Below are 19,478 nucleotides of genomic sequence, written 5' to 3'. Positions count from 1 at the left end.
AGGATATTAGGCTTCATCTGAGAGTGGTAGCTCCCAAAGTAGCTGAAATCTGCATATTTCGTTTCTCTTTTGCTTTCACCTTTTCTAACAGACTCTAAAAGATTTTTATAGCCTCCATATAATAGAGATACTGTATAGATACCCATTTAGATTGCCATCTACTTTTAACAGTAGGATGTTAAAGGTAGTGTCCTGTTTCATTACCACCACCAAGGAGGTTATGTATTCGGTTGGGTTTGTTTGTCTGTTTGTCAGCAGCATTATGGAAAAACTACTGGCCAGATTTTCATGAAACTTGGTGGAAGGGTGTAGCATGGCCCAAGGAAAAACTCTTTCATGAAGTGGATCCAAATCCCACTCCGAGTGTCCTTTTAGTTCTTAGAAGCCCTATAACGTTCAAAATGAGAAAAAGTAATGTTATTGCATATAGAAATGGAAGTGTACTGTACCAATATACACTTCAGTACACACTATACTTCAAGTGTATGATTTCCCTATATTACATACATTATATTTATAATGTTATATGCTTTACTCAATTATCATTCTTTTTTGCACCTGTCTTTTTTTATTGCAGCCACACTGCATTACACATGAACATATCACAAATACAGTGTTTGAATGTTGAGTCTTGGCTTGCTGCACTTTGGTCCAATTAAGTCTTTGTTAGGTTTTTTTTTACATTAAATTCAAATTCTGGGCTGTTAACACTGGATGAGCCAGCATTTGAGCCTGTAACTGTGTACCTGGGACCAGAGGTTCAGAACAGTATGTCAAGTGATATTTATAGCCCACTATGGCCTCCAATACTGTACTGTATGCCCTGCACTCGTCCCTAGCAGCTCTTTTTTTTGTCACTTTTGCATGTAGTTTTGCAACTGTGCAATGTATAAGCCCGTAGCAATGTCACCAAACCTCTACTGTTTTAGTGGAGCATACTTTGCAAACATAAACTCTGAGATTGAATTCTCAGTCCCAGCAGACTGCCGGCATCCTCTCCACTATTTAAGTTTGGCCGATTGGGCCATCTCACTGTCAATCAACATAGTAATAACCCTGGTCCTCATAGGCTTAATGAGCTATATCAGGCCTGCTTGTAACTCCTCCTCGTTTGTGTCCAATTTTACTAAACCTGAGTAAAAGTAACCTTGAGTAAATCTTTGTTGTTTTATAGAGTTTATCCTATTTTATGTATTGATTGTGAGGCTGTAACCTCATAGTTCCTGTCATTTTCACTAAAAACCTCACAGATGTTACAGACTAGTTAGATTACTGTTTGACAACTTAAGAACTCTGATCAAAGGCATTTTGCAACAATGTTTTCTAGGCGAACCTACATTCTACATGTGTATATAATCAATCACAAATCCTGAATGCGACTTTTCACATCAAATACATATTTATTTTCAAATAGTCCAGGTTATTCCGAAAAAAAGAAAATGTGCAATACATCCATATTTAGCTGAGAGTTAGTTTATGTTGAGAGGCTCATGGAAGAAGTACAAAAGCAAATTTTTTGAAAATCTAAATGCAGTATGCTTTTTCAGCATCTTGTAGTAAATAGGTGCTTCATTCACATTGATACCAACTTCAACCTTATGTTGAATAATTATGTTTGCATCTGGAAGGTTTCTGTTGTTTTTTTCTGCATGATTGGAAATACAGTTTCCTCTTTACTGTTCACATTTTCATTTTGAGTCAGTTATAGCGATAGCATCTAAGGAGCCTTTTGGCGACAACAGAGCTTTGATTCCCTCTCCCATAATACTTTGAAAGGGATGCCTATTCCTGTCTTCCATTTATGTGCATCTCTGTGATGAGGGCAGCTGAATGACACACACACACACACACACACACACAAAATAAGTGAAAGCTTGCCCTGATTGCTAGCTTGATTACTTTCATTGGATGACAAATCGGCACGGTGGCAAGGCTGGCACACCACAAAAGCCAACAGGGCACCAGATTGACAGGTCTGGGAAGCACTCCTGCATGTCTTTAATTAATGTGTATGTCAAGGGCTACTCCAAACACTGTTGTATTGCGCTAAAGTAAATTAAACTATATTTTAGTCACATTTGAAATATATTTGAAAGCTCATGTTGGGCAGTACATAAGCAGCTTTGATGTGATAGATGTTGCATGTCTTGCTGTAAAACTGTGTTTTATGTGCCTGTATATGTACAGTAACCATTATTTTCATAATCGATTAATCTGCAATTAATTTTATTCGATTAATCGTTTATCTATAAAATGTAAGAAAATGGAGAAAAATGTCAATCCCAGTTTCTCAAGTCCAAGGTGATGTCTTTAAATGCCTTGTTTTGTTAATCTAAACAATATTCAGTTTATTTTGATATAAAACAGAGAAAAGCAGGAAATCTCCATGTTTGAGAGGATAAGAACTGCCTTTTTCAGAGAAAAATAACAGCTAAATAATTAACTCAAGCATCTTTCATGGTCCAATGTTCAGACCTTAATGCTGTAGTAAATCTTTCTTTCTCTGTTAAGTTTAACCTTCACTTCACTTTACCATCTCTGAGAACATATTTGACATCTAATTTTACCTAGTCATAATTACAATCTGACAATTTTTTAGATGTATATCTTAAGATATCTGCACTTGTTTTCTGGTTGGTAAGAAGAACAATTCAAGATATATTCTAATAGATTTTAACCAAATCATTGTCATGTCATTAGAGATATCTTAATTTAAAGTTTTGAGTTGCAGATACAATATGTTTAATGCTTTGGCCATGTAAATTTCACCAACACAGCCTGCTCCATTGTTTTCTGTCAGACTTGATTGTTTCGGTTTGTCAAACAGAGCCTCCTGTGCACCACAAGCTGCGAATTAATACAACTGACATCCACATTCATGTGATTTAATGTGAAAATACTGACAGAAACTAATTCAATAAAAACTCGGATCAGAACTTGAATTGACAACAGGTGTATAGACCATTGTTTTGCCTTTGAGATCTTAACTAAAATTGTTCAGTCCCATTTCTATGAAAACCCAAATGTATTCTCCTGACATGGAAACAGAGCCATTATCTTTCTGGTGTTATGACTCAGCCAGCAGGTGCAGATATGAGCTGCCGCTGCCAGATGGAGACAAAGTGTATAAATGCCAGTCAGAATTCAGAAAATCATTTCTGACTTTGATTGAAAGCCGATCCTCGTATGTGAACAGTCACCACGTCTGAGAGAGACAGCAGTGAACCCTGCCTTATCCACGCCGTAAACTGCCTCTCTGCATTTTCATATTTATCCTCTAAAAAAAGAGCTGTATGCGCTTGCTTTGTACCTGCTGTCAAGCCATCAAACACATGTTTGCGTAGATTTAGTAGTCTATTAAAGCCTTTTTCATTCATTTTGAAGCAGCTTATTCAAGACAGAAAATACAATTTTCTCAGATTTTGTTCAATAAATTACAAAAATATTGATGATTATTCAACACATCTTTAAGTGTAATTCTTAGCATGGCAGACTGCCACAACTAAAATGACATATAAACAATGGCGCAAAAAGTGGGTATGTGCTATATGTGGCCCATAGGGGCGCAGCATATAGCGCCAAAGCGATGGTAAAAAAAATAAATTATGTATGTGTATTTTCTATATGTAGCTGCTTTTGGCGTTTCTAAATCATTTCTGCATTTCCTCAATGTTATATAACATTGTAGAGGATTAACAGGCTAGAGTAGGTGCCCTGTCTCATAAGATTCCATCATAAAATGTTGACATACTGTAGAAGAGGGAGCGGGGGGGGGCGCTCCCTACTATGGTCACGCCAAGACCCGGGCTATTGAAGGGCGGGTCTTGGAAAAAGATGGATAAAGCAAAAAAGCTGTCGGGGGGCTAAAAATAGAAAAAGAAAGAGGGAAAAGGAGATAACATGTCAAGGGATGCAACAGCAGTTAAATAAGTGGATGGTGAAAGGCAACAGGTAGGATTTAAAGTGTGACGTCTGTGCTTGGAGGCTCGCAAATATTCAGGTTAACAGACTAGCTAGCGTTTGCTACGCTGGGAATGTAGCAGCCAAAGGGGGGTTTACAGCTAGCTTAGAATATGCAAAACCGAGGTTGCTGAGCTGAAAACTGATAAATATAAGGTAGCATGTACAATAAATGACAATAATCTGGAAAACATAACTAATGCAATAACTCTGGTTTACCAAGGAATCATTAATATATTTTCTTTTACCATTAGCTGTCAGACATACAGGCTATAGTTACATCTGTTGGGTGACATGGATGCTGTAATTACAGGGTCACATCTCTCTCTCTCTCTCTCTCTCTTTAAAGGTCTGTGCTAAGTGGCTCTCCATATTTGTACTTTTTAAAATCCAAAATGTGAATGTACAGCAGCACAACCTTACTGCCTAATAGTTGTCTTATCTGATGCCATCACTAGGCTAAGAATTGAATTTAGGCTGCTATATCTAACAGTGAGTTCATTTCATTCAGGTGTGAGGATGGTGGATCAGGAAAGACAGGGGAAGGCAACAGGTAGGTCTAACATTAGGTGGAAGTTTAGGGGGAGCCAACTGATACCAACAGATTCATTTCTTAATATTATTAATATGACAGAACTAATATGGAACATATTTTACATAATGTTTGTTTGACAATATGTCTTAGTGGAGAAGAACACAGGCAAGGAGTGAATGAGACAGACATGACATAACGGTTGCCAAGGGCAACCGTTAATGTTGAGCCCGTATTTATATATACAGTATGTATGTACATATATACCACATCATTAATTAATTACATTGGCTGATATACTTAAATGATATATATATATATATATATATATATATTATAATATTATACTAAAATAAACCTTTATTATTTAAAGCCCATACATGATGATGTCCGGCACACTTCTTTATTTCTTTTTTGTCGGGGGGGGGGCGCCAAAATTGTTGCTGCATACCCCTCTGACACTGGGTAGTTGCGTGTAAACATCAGATATGTAGGAAAGTTAAGCTAAAAAGAAAAATGCCTCCACCTGCATCCAATATTCTTGTGTTTTAGAAGGTTTTCATCTGGCAAAGTAAATAACTTATAGGTATTCTGGGAAAATAGACTCCAAATGAGTCAGAAAACAATACAGCTGTTAAAAAAAAACAATACATACAATACTTTTTTCTTTTTCTTTTAGTTTGAGAGATATCTGTGTTTCAGTAAATCTCCTAAATTGCCTCACAAATTATGGATAGGTCTATGCTGTTAGAAACTGTAGGTCTTTATGCTGGAATTTGCCTCATTTCAACAACTCAATTTCATATAGCACTAATCCTGTTTGTTTAGTGATAAGGAGATTAAATATGACAATAATGCAAACCGTCCACAACAAAGTGTCAAAGTGCTTTGCAATCCAATGAAATCAGACAACACGCACGCACGCACACACACACACACACACACACACACACACACACACACACACAGTCAAAAGCAGGTTTACATTAAAAACATACAAATATAGAACATGAAGAACATAAAAGGTAATGGAGAAGGGACTAATAAGTGAAACATGATCATTACATTATAACTATAAGCCTATGTGTACAGATCCCATGCATCTGTACACTCATGTGTGATAGCAAACAGTTTCTCCATGGTGATCGCTTATTCCCCACATCTCAACTTGAAATGAAAAGGCGAGGCTGAGTGGCTGAGTCTCTCTCAGAGAGCACAGCACCATGGCTACTCACCAGCACATGTCCGAGTGAATAGATGAAAAGCCAAGCATGTCAGTGACAGCTGCACCGAATCCCCCATCTACATTTTCAGCTCTTTTTTTTGTAGCAGAATGACCCTTCTTACATCCGCCTGCTGTATTTCTTTATGTGTGCTTTATATATGTTCTATTGTATGAGTCTGAACTCCCTGCTGTGTTCTGTAATAACCTTTATTCGCTGGCAAATTTGTGATTTCTGTTGGATGTAATAATATTATATAGTACATGATATATGATTTACACTGTGGGAAGGCATATGTGCAGGTTTCTCGTGCAACATCAGGAAACAATGTCAGAGTGCAGTCATCCATGTTTCACAGTTTATTTTTGGGTTTGTAATACAGACGTTTCTCGTAGAGACCCCTTTAAGCCCCGACGTTCAGCTGCTCTGTGAAATATCTTGAGGGTGATTGTTGATTAAGGGCTGGTGAGCAGCGGCAGAGGCTGTTTTGGTGTACCTAATCAGGTATTGCTCACAGGTTGCCTGTAGGTTTGGACTTTGGAGAATTTGTACTTTCCTCAAGGGAGGTGCAAAAACAAAGCATTTAAACATACATCTTGGGGTTTGAGCATTTTTATATTTATTTATATTTTTCTACTCGCAGCTCTGCACAGAGCCAAGCCAAATGGGCGTAAAGAGGAACAAAATAGAATTACACACTTCCCAACATGACTTGTCATGTAGCATAGAATGGCAAAAATGAAAATTCAAATGCAAGAACAATTTGAACACATTGTGCAGCAGTGCTATTGATAGGACAGGCATGTATCAGTGGGTTGTTATGGGTTCTTTTATGCTTTTTACCCTTCTCCCTCGCTACACGGTAAACAAGCAAACACAAAGCTAACAGGCTGGTCCCTGGAGAACTGCCTGAATACAAAGTGATGATAAGTGTCAGCACTGATTTCAGAAGGGTTCGTGTTCAGATCCCACCCCTCCCTCGCAATCCCTGGGAGTGCCTTTGAGCTACACCACCGTGCTGCATGCTGTGTTGCACTCACCTCAAGGGAAGCAAAGAAAAGAATCACAGAGGAGTCTTTACATTTTTGCAAGTGAAGCAACTATGGTGCTCAGTAAAAGAGAGCGTTGAAACTTCAAATACCATCTGAAAAGCAGTGGAGCTTTTAAAATGGGTTAAATTAATGAGAGAGAAAAGTATTTGACCAGGGTATGCTTATAATAAGCCCTGCAAAGCTATACATATTTTATTTGGCTCTAAGTGTTGATGAGATTTAGAAATGGAATATGTGGCGACAGTTGCTGCATTGTTGTGTGTCCCACTGCCAGACAGAGAATGGGAAATGGAGCAAACAGTCCACTGAAAAGACCAACTAGTTTGCTTGACCCTTGACCCGGCTTGCATGCTTTGTGGCCTGTCAGCTTTGTCCTTCTTGTCCATGGCATTTACCAGAAACAAACGGCCACGGATGGCTTCCTCAAGATTAAATGTTGACTCTCTCCACGACTGACAGTTTACCTCGAGTTTGCTCCTGACAGCAGGAGATGGTGAATAAACACGGTGAGCTCTATAAGAGAGGCGACATATGCATGCTGAGACTTGAGGACACGACCAATGCAATCATCATACCTCTAACGCAGCATCTATCAGCGGGCTGATGGATTTCATTAATATAAGACCTTTGGTGTTGTATCCGCTGTTCACCGTGTACTCCTTCAGTGCCGCCAATATAATATTGACCTAATCATTCTCCACCCCTGCAGCGCTGGCATGGAACCTGAAATACCATTGTTATTTATCCAATAATGAGATGTTGACATTTACAGATAAATTGAAGGAAGAGTTGGAACAATAATCGTGTGTGAGTACATTGTATTATAAAAAGAAATCTTGTGTAATAGGCTTTTGTCATTGCGCTACTCAATGAACAACAAGAGAGGCCAGTACTTAATTGAAAAACACTGTGCACTGTGTGCACATACTTATTCATTTGTTTCTTTTGTCGACAGTAAAAAATAAAAATGATAAAACATTATTGAATTGCTCAATTATAATCTCACTATTTCTGCACAGAGTTATACAGTAGCTGTACTTTTTTGTGTGCTCTTGAGCTATTGAGGTGTGCTAAGGATATTAAAAATCATGTAGCGTCAAAGAGGTCTGACAAACCATCAGACAACTAGGCGGCAGGGCAGGCTTTTACCTTGATGGTTTTCATCTGCACCAGTTAACTGCTTAACGCAACTGCGGATCATTCAGTGGTAGGAATACAGCGAAGATCTCCGGAACCCAAATGATGACATGTTGGCAGCCGTACACGTTCTGAGCCTTACCCATATCCCACAAAGCATGACAGCGGAGGAAATTCACCTTGAAATGCAAAAACCTCTGGCTGTTTACCATTGATAGCACGCCTGTTTTGTGTCACTTTGAGTCCAGGAACACGCTTCAGTCTTCTTGAGAAAACAGACCAGTCTGACAAGGACTTCAACTGATTGGCGAACTTCAGGTACATGAGGAGCAATGTGGTTTTAGTCCGGCTCCTGGAAGAGTTGATCATCTCTTCATTGGAAACTAAAGTGCTCATTGGAGTTGGAACTGGAGAAATCTGAACCAAGGCGAAAAGCTGTGTTTGCATTACCAGCAGTAATTTAGGAGCACTCTTGGTGACAATTAAAACAACTGGGAGATTGACAACGTTATTGAAGTGTAGATATTACAGGTTCAATTGATGCTTTATTCCGTACACTTTTAACACCAAATCAGGAAAAACATTCCCTGAAAAAATCCACTAAAAGCTTGCTCTACATCCTTTGCTGTTAATTGAGGTGTTTTGTTATGTTGTAGGTGATGGGGTAAAGACAGAAATATGCACTCTGCTAAATGCTGACAGTTGAAAATGGTCCATCTGTCCATCGGTACACACCAACAACGGCCTTCCCGTGACATATATGGCAGTTTCTGTGATCCCTCTGTTGTTCAGAACATTGAAGGGGTTGATGGCCATCAGACAGCTCTGACTTCAAACAGGATTATTCAAGGCTGGTTACTTGTCATGGTAATTTTAATGCTCCGAAAAGCTTCAAGTGTTCTTTCTTTAGAGTTATTCAAGGTTTATTTTTGTTGGAGTTGTACTTTGAGGAGGGGTCTTAAGGTCATCTTTGTACTCAAGACTTGTTCTCCTGAGATTAAAACTCTGCCATACAAAGAAGGTTGTTGTAGTGACTGCACAGGTTCAATGATTAAAAAAAGGATCTTGCTTGTCTGTTTATACAGAGTACTATAAAATAACTCCTATTAATATTCTAGCTACTCCAAGAAACAGAACTCATTTTTCATAGTGGTAACCCACATGTTTTGAGTTGAACCAATTTGATTTGAACAAGTTTGTTTTATGTAGCCAATAGCTCTTGCTATTGATTCTCAGAGGGAGAAAAAAAAAAAGGGAATCAGTTTTTCTAATAGTAGTACAGTAGGCGATTCTCAATGGTAATGAAAGGGAACTGTTGAAAATATTTCAGCTTTAATATCCAGAAGTCATTTGAAACAGATGTCATTGAGAAATTGCACAGAGAACATTCACATCTACCAAACCATCTGTGCCCCTTTTATTCCAAAAGGGTAGAACATGAATGAAAAGAAGCACAAAATGGAACGATTTTGAGTCCAGCTTTCACTCAACAGAACATTCATTCACTGATGTTCAAAAGGCTGTTTGAATATTGGACTACTTGTGGCCAAAAAAAATAATATCTACACCTGACATTGGTGTTAAAGGAAAGATGCCAAAGAGGGCCAATATAGGGTCTCCACTCATGCAAAAGTATTTCTTAACATAAAACGTTTTGCGCTTTGCATTATGCTTTGGCAAAATGTAGATCATGAATATTTCCTGAGGAAACATTTTACAGGAAGATGTTATTGTGTTGCTGTGTTATTTTGGAAAAAAAGTATGCTCCATTTTTTTTGGTTTCTAGACAGAAAATAAGTGAATACAAAGTGAATATAAGTGAATCATCATTGTATTTTTTGTATTTTGTAAGAGCTGAAGTATGTAATTTTTCTAAATGTGAGATGAGCTATTTATTGCTGGAGGTTTTAATGGAAAATGGCTAGTTTGATTATTCATAATGACCATTACATTAGTTAACTAGTCACAGTGGCATTGTAGTAAGTGGCCCCATTTCATTTCACTTAATTATTTTGTAGCAAAATGAGCGGATTTTGTAACATAATGAATCATGCATAAATGCCGCATGTTTTTGATCTTTTGATTTGATTCGGATGTTTGTCCAATAAACATGATGTTGTGTGTTTGCTTGTGTGTGCATATCAGCAGTGAAATTCACAATGTGTAAATGAATATTTCATATAACATTTACATGTACATATTTTAGTAGTATTTACCATGAACTATTACATGTACATATTTTAGTAGTATTTACCATGAACTATTATTACAATATATTAAATAAGATGAGTAACATGAAATGTGATAACATACATCCAAGTTTAAATCCCAGTCCAATCAATTTAGCTTTTTATCTCTGAATAGGAAATGTGAAGTATCACCCTCAGGTGTGTAATCATTATTCAGTATTTACAAGCGGAACATTCATTTAAGACAAATGCCCTCAATTCATTCTTTATGTTGATCATCACCACTAAAATATTGAAATAATTTTTTCTCCAATAGATGGTTTACTTTCTTATATGGTCGCCTTATTCTGATGTTCTTTTGTCTTTCAGCTACACTCAGATGTGGACAAAGGAGATGGCAAGGTGAAGTATGTGTTAACCGGCGAGGGCGCCACCTCCATCTTCACCATTGATGAGAACACAGGGGACATCCACGCCACAAAGCGCCTTGATCGGGAGGCACAGCCCTACTACACCCTCCAAGCTCAAGCTGTAGACCGAGTCACCAATATACCCGTAGAGCCCAGGTCTGAATTTGTGGTCAAGGTCCAGGACATCAATGATAATGAGCCAAAGTTTCTTGATGGACCATACTTGGCAGGGGTACCAGAGATGTCACCCTTAGGTAAGCTTCCCCATTTCTCTTAAATATAATCCCATATAGTTCCCTCTTATATTTCCTCCCTATTACCATCCTTTTACTTTATCCCTCTTTTCTACTCTGTCTTATACTCTCACTTTCTCTTTGACTTGCCCTCGCTCAGACAACTGCATTTGATAATTTTCCACCTCACTGAATTTGTCTTCATCTCTCTCATTCTTTAGGTCATGGGAGGAATAGGGAAGTTTGCAATATTAATTTGAATTCAGCGTGTTCACTTTGTAAGACTCAATACGTGCTAATCACATTGGACCCAGTCAATTGAGGTCCAGGTTAAACTACTTGGACTTTTGCATCCCTTAGCCAGAGCATGCTGGTTTATGGTCGTCTTTGTTTTTTTCCCGAATACTCTACATAATGCTGGGTAGTGAATTCAATACTTTTTAGGCACCGACCGAAATGCCTCCTTAGTATCGAGTATCGAAAAATGCCTCGTCATTCATTACCAAATTTAAATACCTAAGGAGTACATCTCATCAGAGTCAGTAAGCCAATAAGCATGGAGCATGCTTCTACCAAGATCTAATAATGCTGGTGATTGGCTGTCTAACGTTACACGTCGTAAAGACACGCAGGAAAAACTATGTTACACAGAGAGGCGGCTCACGTAGTTGAGCTGAAAAATAAATAAAACAATTTGTGCCGTAATGTGTAATGTTGTAATTTATTTTTGTTAAAATGGATTTTATTAAAATTGGTATCGAAAAAAGTATCGTTCAGGAACCGGTATCAAAGTCACAGTATTGGTATCGGTACTGGTATCAAAAATATTTGAACGATACCCAGCCCTACTCTACATTGATAAAGAAGTACTTAGGAATGCTTTTCTCCGCGTTAGGTCTTGAGCTTTTGAATACCTTTGTACATCTGATGGTGTACAAAAAGTGTGCATTGTACTACCAAGTCACCCTTGAAATGTTAGACAAGGCAATTGATTAATGTAGCGCATTTAGAAATTTAAAATACTTCATTAAAGACATTGAGAGCAAAATAACAGCATGAAAAAGTCAAAGGAAAAAGAAACCAGGAGTCAAAGATATTGGACAAATTGATATTTGATCCAATTTACCCACTGGGGACCATACATGTCTGTACAAAATGTCATGGCAATCCATCCAATAGTTGTTTAGACAAAAGTGTTGGACCGACCGAACAACATTGCCATTTACACAGCCACTCTGATAGCATGGCTAAAAACATTAACCAGTTGTCTTAAATACTTAGCAGCTCATATTCCGTAGATCACATTAGCATTCATTACTGCAGATATTTCTGCAGATATTTCTTTATCTATCTGTTTTAAATGCAGTCCTGGAGGAAGCCATCATAACAGGCCCTGTCTTTAACTTACTGCTTCTTGCTGCATAGTCAAGATTTCCTCCGAGTTTTAGAACGGGTCGCGCTCAAGCTCAAAATGCTAGTAAATGCAAATGAGCCACAACAACATCCTGAGGCTTTTTAACTTAGCAGGTGTATAAGAAACAGAGAGAGTGACCTCCACATTTAAAAACCATGCTGTATGAGCTCTTCCAATGCTTGTTTTTTTAAGGGCTTTCTTAGTATGAATTATTATTATATATTTAATGCTGATTAAACTACATTTTGGTCAAGAAGAAATTGATGGTGCTGGGCATAAAATGTTGTCGAAATGCTATTTTTTTTGGTGTTTTGAAGTCAGTGTATTATAATGAAGTCTGATGTGCCTTAATTTACATGTTTATCACCTCACACATGCCAGGAAAGACCTCTAGGCTTAGCAATGCTGATGAGTGATGCATGTTTTAAATAATGACTCAAGCTAACTTAAGGTCTGAATCAGGCTTTAAGGCCATGGGCATGTTTTCCACAAATTGGGCTCAGAGTTCATACTAGCCGGTACGTACAGGTACCTGTCAGCAGACAAATGCATTTCAGAGCAGCGCAGACGTCCATAACTTCCTCCAGCTCCTCCCAGGGGTTCCCAAGGCGCTCATAGGCATGCTGGGAGCTTTGGTCTAATCACAAGTGAACTATGAGTAATGGGATGGAGGCAGGAATGAACTTGGGTGTCAATTGGTTCAAAAAGTGTGATTTGTGGTATGTTGCAATTAATTTGATTTAAAACATACAAACACAATTTTGAATCTAGAGACTACTGTAGATCAGGGGTGTCCAAACGTTTTTTAAAGAGTGCCAGATTTGATAATGTGAAGATGCCTGGGGGTCATTGGTCCCTTCTGACATTTTTTTCAACAATAAAAGTTACATACAAATGGACTGATCTATCACAATTTTTATTTTCATTGTCACAATTATAATTTTTTTTTACATGGCAATGTAAACAAATCAACGCCACTCAGACGTGAACAAATCTAAAAAAAAAACTTGAAGTTGATAAATATCTTAACCTCATGGTCATTTTAAACATTACTTATTATGAGTAATGCAAAGTTTGTTAACATTTAAGCTTACAACATATGACTCTTGCTCTTGTCTTTCACAAGGCTGCGGGCTGTATGAAATCTGGCCGCGTGCTGTGATTGGCCCCCAGGCCGGACTTTGGACATACCTGCTGTAGATGAATGAAAAATTATATGTATTTTCTTTTGAGGTGTTCCTGATTATTATTAATAGTAGCCATTTATTAAAATGTAGTCAAATGCAATGAAACAATGCATCCTCTGAGAGGAAAGTAAATAATTCTAGACATTTGATACCGAACCCTGTTCATAAACAAAATGAATTCTGCAATCTGAATAATAATTATCAGAATGGGAGCCAGTCCTCTCACAATGTTAAAAAGATTATTAGTAGAATAGTTAGTTTACACAATCAACATAACTTTGTTCAAATCTGCTAGATCAACAAGCATCATTTAGCAAGTGCCTGAGTAACTTAAGGCCACGTCCACACGTACCCTGTCTTCCCTGGCATTGTTTCAAGAATATATGCGTCTAAACGGATCCATTTGTAAATGACTCAACATGCTACTTCATATTCCAGGCCTATAGGTGGCGCTGTTTCTGCTACAGCCAGGTCCAGGCTAAGCTCCCAATGTCCTTAAATCCTAGAAACACCCCTGCTAAAATATTATCACCTATTTAAGTTGATATGGTGAAAAGTTGCCTGCTGCATTTAGAAACAACCAAGACCAGTGAGAGCGAAGCAAAACATTAGGATAGAAGGCTAAAAAACCAAAACAATTAGAGATAAGGCTGTAACGCTCCATAGAGCTGAGGGAAACTTCACAAGATCATTTTCTGTGGGTTATTAAGTAAGCACTACCCCTTTCACGTGCACGTTAATATAAAATTATTCATTATAGCCATATATAATTTCAACGTTTTACCACCATGGTAAATTAAAACACACAGCAATTCCTCAAACCTGTAGACATCAAGAACTGAAATCCTCATTGTGCATATCAGCATCACCTGGAAACCTCAAACATGCAAGGCACCATACAGATGGAAATTAGTAAAAAAAGAAAGGTGTTTATGTCTTTTTTTTTTTTTATATAACCTTCAAAGTAAAAAATGAAAATGTCAGCAGGCATGCAGTGGAAGTGGGAGTTGTTCCAAGGGATGCAATGCTGTGCTTACTACACAGGGAGGGAGATCTCTGAAGGATTACACAGCCGACTGTCAACGGGGGGTACAGAGCTCAGGCTTAAAGAACCAGAGGATTAGAGTACAAGGGCTTGGAGTCTCGTGTCCAACCCGAGATAAGACAGCAACTCGGTACATCAACCACAGAGGAGGAATGCGTTCACACCGCGAGCGCCGAGGCACAGGATCACCCTCGCCACTTTATTGACTCTGCCAGCTCCTGTGAAGGTCTTCATCGCAAGTTGAGAGAACAACAGGAGAAAAATGCATCGCCTCTCTTTGTAAATATCTGCTCAAATCAATCACCAGTGCAGTAAAGAGCAGGAAAGGGCCATGCACCTCTTGTCCTCATAATTCCTTTATAGATGTCTTTAAATCATTAATGGTCACAGCTCTGCACCCCTGATGAATTGGTTCAATTTAGAGGAAATCATGAATTCAATTAATTAAAGTAATTAGAGGCAGTGCTCGTGCATACAAACGGAGACCTTATGGTCCTAGGGTCTCTGAAGGCTTTTGTCTTAATCACAGCAGGGATGTCAAATAAACGACAAGAGAGCTCGTGGACAGTTGGAGGTGTGACAATCGCGGGGCCTGGCTCTCTCCAGCTGCACAGCGAAGGGCCAAAGGAGCAATTTGAGGGCTCATTACAAGCATAGAGAATGTAATGTCAACCCAAGGCCACAGCTCTTGAATTTACTACTCACCAGGTCTTTATCCAGCTGTCATTGTTCCTGTCTAATTCATGCCAGCGGAGATCAAGGATGGGACAGTCATTTCATTCTAGAAATGAAAAAGGACTTCGGGAAAGTTGATCCAAATACTTTTCTTTTCATTATTTGGGGTCAGGTTAGTCTCGCATTGCCAGACCTTCCTACACAGCGCTGCAGAGGAGGGTCTGGCTGGTCAACACAGAATTCAGGGATGGGAGAAAGATGTGCTCTGGTTTAATGGCATTTCTTTAAACCAATCACAATCCGTCATTGGCGGTGCTAAGCGCTGGACGGAGCCACAGCAAAATAGCCTCGGGACGGAACTTGTTTTGGTGGAACATGTGTACGTTCAAACGTTTTTTTCGTCGTGCAACAGAAAACCCAGATTGGACAGATAGTGATAGATATCTAAGGAGCAGTTAACCATAGTCCTCATAAATCAACTGGAGTTTAAAATTCCAACTCAAAGAAAGCGGAGGGTAACGGACATCCGGCCGAAAAGAAGGACATCTGGCGGTATTCTAGCGGCAACGGAGCAATCCCGGAAGTGGAACGTTGTGGATATAGACTAGGGTCATGTTGATTGCTTATTGCATTGCGTGTTACGAATATACACTCTATATACACTTTATTAGGTACACCTGTACAATCTAAAGCAGTCCAATACAACATATGCGAAGCTCATATGTTCAGTTTTTGACATAATCTGAAATGTGTAAATGAGATGAAATGCTTATTACTTAGATGGTAGTCAAAGGTGGTACATTTACTCAAGCACTGTACTTAAGTACACATTTGAGGTGTATGTGTACTTTACCTTACATTTTCATGAAAACTTTATAAATTACTTCTACTCCACTACATCTCATAGACAAATATTGTACTGTTTACCTAATTACATTTGTCTTACATTTTTAGTTACTTTTCAGATTAAACTTTTTCATCCCCTTCCTATCCAGTGAAAACAATGTAGCTCCAAATTTGGGGATTTTGAATATAAATGTTTGTGATGAACTGACAAAAGAAGTGTTCCTTTATGGGTTCAGACAATTATCCTACTTCTTTTGCTAAATAGAAACTTTGAAAAACCCTCTTGGATCAGCTGGAAAATTCGTCACAAAGCTGAAAACAGGGTTTTTCTGACAGCATGAAATGTTGACTTTTTAGAAATACGTGGTTCCCACAGGACATTATCTCATAATATTTCACATATATTTGCAGGACTCATAGTGTGGTATTAGTACTTTTACTTGAGTAAAGGATCTCAATACTTCTTCCAGCACTGAGTCTACTGCACTCTAGTACTACATTCTAATTTTTTGTCCTCCTTTTGTCATTGAACTAAACATTATAGGTATCATAAAAGTAGATTTTATGGCAGAACAGTTGTATTTGATTGCATTAGATTGTACAGACGTACCCAATAAAGTGGCCACTGAGTGTACCTTGGGTAGTTGGTAACTTTCTTCTTAAAAGTACTGTAATTCGTTTTCTCTTGGCAAATACATGAAAGTGAATTGAACTCTAAGCAATAATCCCTGAAGCAACAGGGAGCAGGTGTGAATGTGCACAAATATAATCAACGTAATCAACGGTGGCAGCTTTGAATACTTATCAAGGCATTGCAAAATTACTGTGCATAAACGGAATCTTTGAGTATAGGTTTTTGTTAATGTATCTGTGTTGCAGTTCAGTTTTCAAGTCACATATTTGGTTTCATATTGCTCTCTTTTAGTCACATTGTATTTCTACATGCAGAAGATTGCCCTTTATTTGAAAGCACACGCGGCTTGTATTAATATTAAAGTTACATTCTGGGTCACATTCTTCAAATTTGCATTAAGAGTGTGCACTCAGAAAGGCATATTGTACTTGACAGTTGGATGCAGCAGCCTGTATACGCAAGGGGCTGAAGAATACCTGTCTCCCATTCAGATTTAAGCATGCCACATTTATTTTCATTACTGGCAGATGACAGTTGCTCACCCAAGATGCGTAATTGATTAGGAAACCTGTTTTGTACACAGCTGCGGGGAATGAATGAAAAAAATGTGAAGATCAGATCCATCACATCAATGAGGATGGACAAATATTGAAGGGACACAGACGGAGCAAATTGAGTAGCAGATGACAGCTTCGTGGAGCAGAAAAAAACTCATTCGAAATTTCAGGGTGTTTTTTTGACATCCAGCTCACCCGGCTGAGATTACCTTTCATTCTGACAATATTGTTAGAACATGTTTGTTGCACTACCTGTAGAAAAAAAGAAAAACAGAAACTGTGCTCTATCTGAGTCCATATTGAATGTTAATTTACAGTCTTGTCCACAGAGCACTCTGTGACGTGATTTTAACTATCAACCTGTAATATAGATTTAGACGTCACCCGAGCTCTCTTCTATACAGTCATCCTTTGACCTTGGTGTTTTAAACTACCTGTAATATAACCTGTCATGACTAAGAGGTGATGATATAATCTAGGTGTCCTTCTACAGCCGGTCCTGGTGATAACTTCTCCAAGCTTCTCTATTATATTGTTCACATCCAGGGCCAGAGCCTGTTAATTCTGCTTTATGGCCAGAATGGAGGACTCTAATCTTCAATTTCCATGATCACTTTCATTCTGTAAAAAGCCTGTAAAAAACATCTCATGTTCCAAAGTGAGATTTTTATTAGGATGCTTTCTTCAAAGTAAAATATCACCAACTTGCAGGACAGAAATTTCTGTCAGATTCTACAATATGTGCAGCTAGTCGTTAAAGTGAAATATTCAAGCAGCTTCTTTTTTTTTTTGTCCAACTGGGAAAAGCATGTATTTTCATTTTGAAGTTTATTTCACCAATGTCTATTATTGATGATTTCACCGCTGCAAAGTGTGCAGTAGGCGTCAGCTTTAAGACCAACCCTGACGTACAGTCTAACAGCAAACAATAGCCTTAACCATAATTGTTGATTGTGTTAATTTAACAATTAATTGTCTTTCCTCCCTATTATTAGATGGATATCAATTCCTTAACATGAACAATCTGTAACCGTTAAATGAGCCCAGTTGGAGCAACAAGGCTAATTTACGGTCGACCTATTGAAATTGATTGCCAATGATTGTCGCTGGCTATGTTTTCTCTGTGAAATCTTCAAACGCTTCTCTGCCTTTACCTTCCGAGCCACGGCTGTCAGCTCAAGTCACATCAACTGCGTTCAGTCGGTATGTTTAAAAAGAAATGAACAAGGAGTCACGTCTGCTGTCTTCTTCTCTGCCTTGAGGAACAGTGGCAGAGGACAATACTGTACTGCACACAGAAACAACAATTGTCAGCCGAGTTAACAGTTGAGTTTGAAAACAAATTTCCTTCTTGTAAGCTGGGAGGAAGTTAGGGGATTCGGGGCGCACTACAGGGCACTAAAACAAAATCAGGTTTTATATCTTGGGTTTTATAACTTTATCTGCAGTACTCCACTTTCCTGAGACTAAGGGGATATAACTATATGGCAATCGTTACTTTACAGTGTACAATAAATGTTATATTTTCCGTTATTCAATAGTCAGATTCCTTCCCTGTCAATCAAACCTTAGCTACCGTCGTTAACTGTCTTGGCTCAGTGGATGCTGTTGTGTTAGCTAAGGTAGCTTTATGGCTAACTGATGTGTGCATTACATAATACTAGTTAACATATGAATTTGTACTTGTTATCGGACTTGTGTTTTAATGAATGAATCAATTAGTTTCTTTATCTAACAGCCAAAACCACCCATTGAAATTACTTAATTATTAATTGAGGGTTTTTAATGAAGGTGTTTTTGTGTGAATTATAGGCAAAGTCATACATCTCAATTTTTTTTAAGGGATTTTTTATTTCATTTTATTTTATTTTTACCTTTTTTAAATGTATGCAGATATTAAGGGATCTCTAGCTATCATACCAAATACCTTTATCCACAACTAAGGTTTTAATGAAGGTGCATGTTTTCAGGGATAAATGAAGGATTCATTTCTGGTAATTTAAGGGATTCTCTTATATATGTTTTACTGTATGGATTCCAGGCTTAGTACACCCTTTTTGGATAGATAACTTGCGTTGGTTTGGTTAAATGAAATTTACCCCTACCCCTATTTCACTGTAGTAAGAACTATAATCAGCCATCTTAACCAGAAGATCTGCATTCCACTGTGTACTAGCACCAGAATTTGTCATTCTAAACAAATAACACTTGATATGTGTGTGTGCAACAAATCTGCTATGCTGGCTCTCGCCTTCAGATTTGATTTTGTTTTTATAGTTACATTTTCCTCTCTGAAGATCTTCTCCAGAAGCAGTTTGTGGACACTACAATCTGTAACTGAATGGGCTTACCATCTGTGCATATGTACAAATATTTTACCTGGA

General features: G+C 38.1%; 1 protein-coding gene across 3 annotated transcripts in view; it reads left to right on the top strand.

Annotated features, from left to right (window-relative positions):
* LOC144537043 (cadherin-7) overlaps positions 1-19,478 on the top strand; it is an 88,858-nt gene that overhangs the window by 20,210 nt on the left and 49,170 nt on the right. For all 3 annotated transcript variants that reach the window (XM_078280457.1, XM_078280456.1, XM_078280458.1), the window contains one exon: positions 10,463-10,757. In XM_078280457.1, the coding sequence (XP_078136583.1) occupies positions 10,463-10,757 (295 nt within the window). Of the gene's footprint in view, positions 1-10,462; positions 10,758-19,478 lie in introns of those variants that run through there.

The sequence above is a fragment of the Sander vitreus genome, chromosome 22, assembly GCF_031162955.1.
Source record: "Sander vitreus isolate 19-12246 chromosome 22, sanVit1, whole genome shotgun sequence".
Taxonomy (NCBI): Eukaryota; Metazoa; Chordata; class Actinopteri; order Perciformes; family Percidae; genus Sander; species Sander vitreus.
Note: the sequence above shows the minus strand (reverse complement) of the source record. Positions and strands in the feature narration are given on the sequence as shown.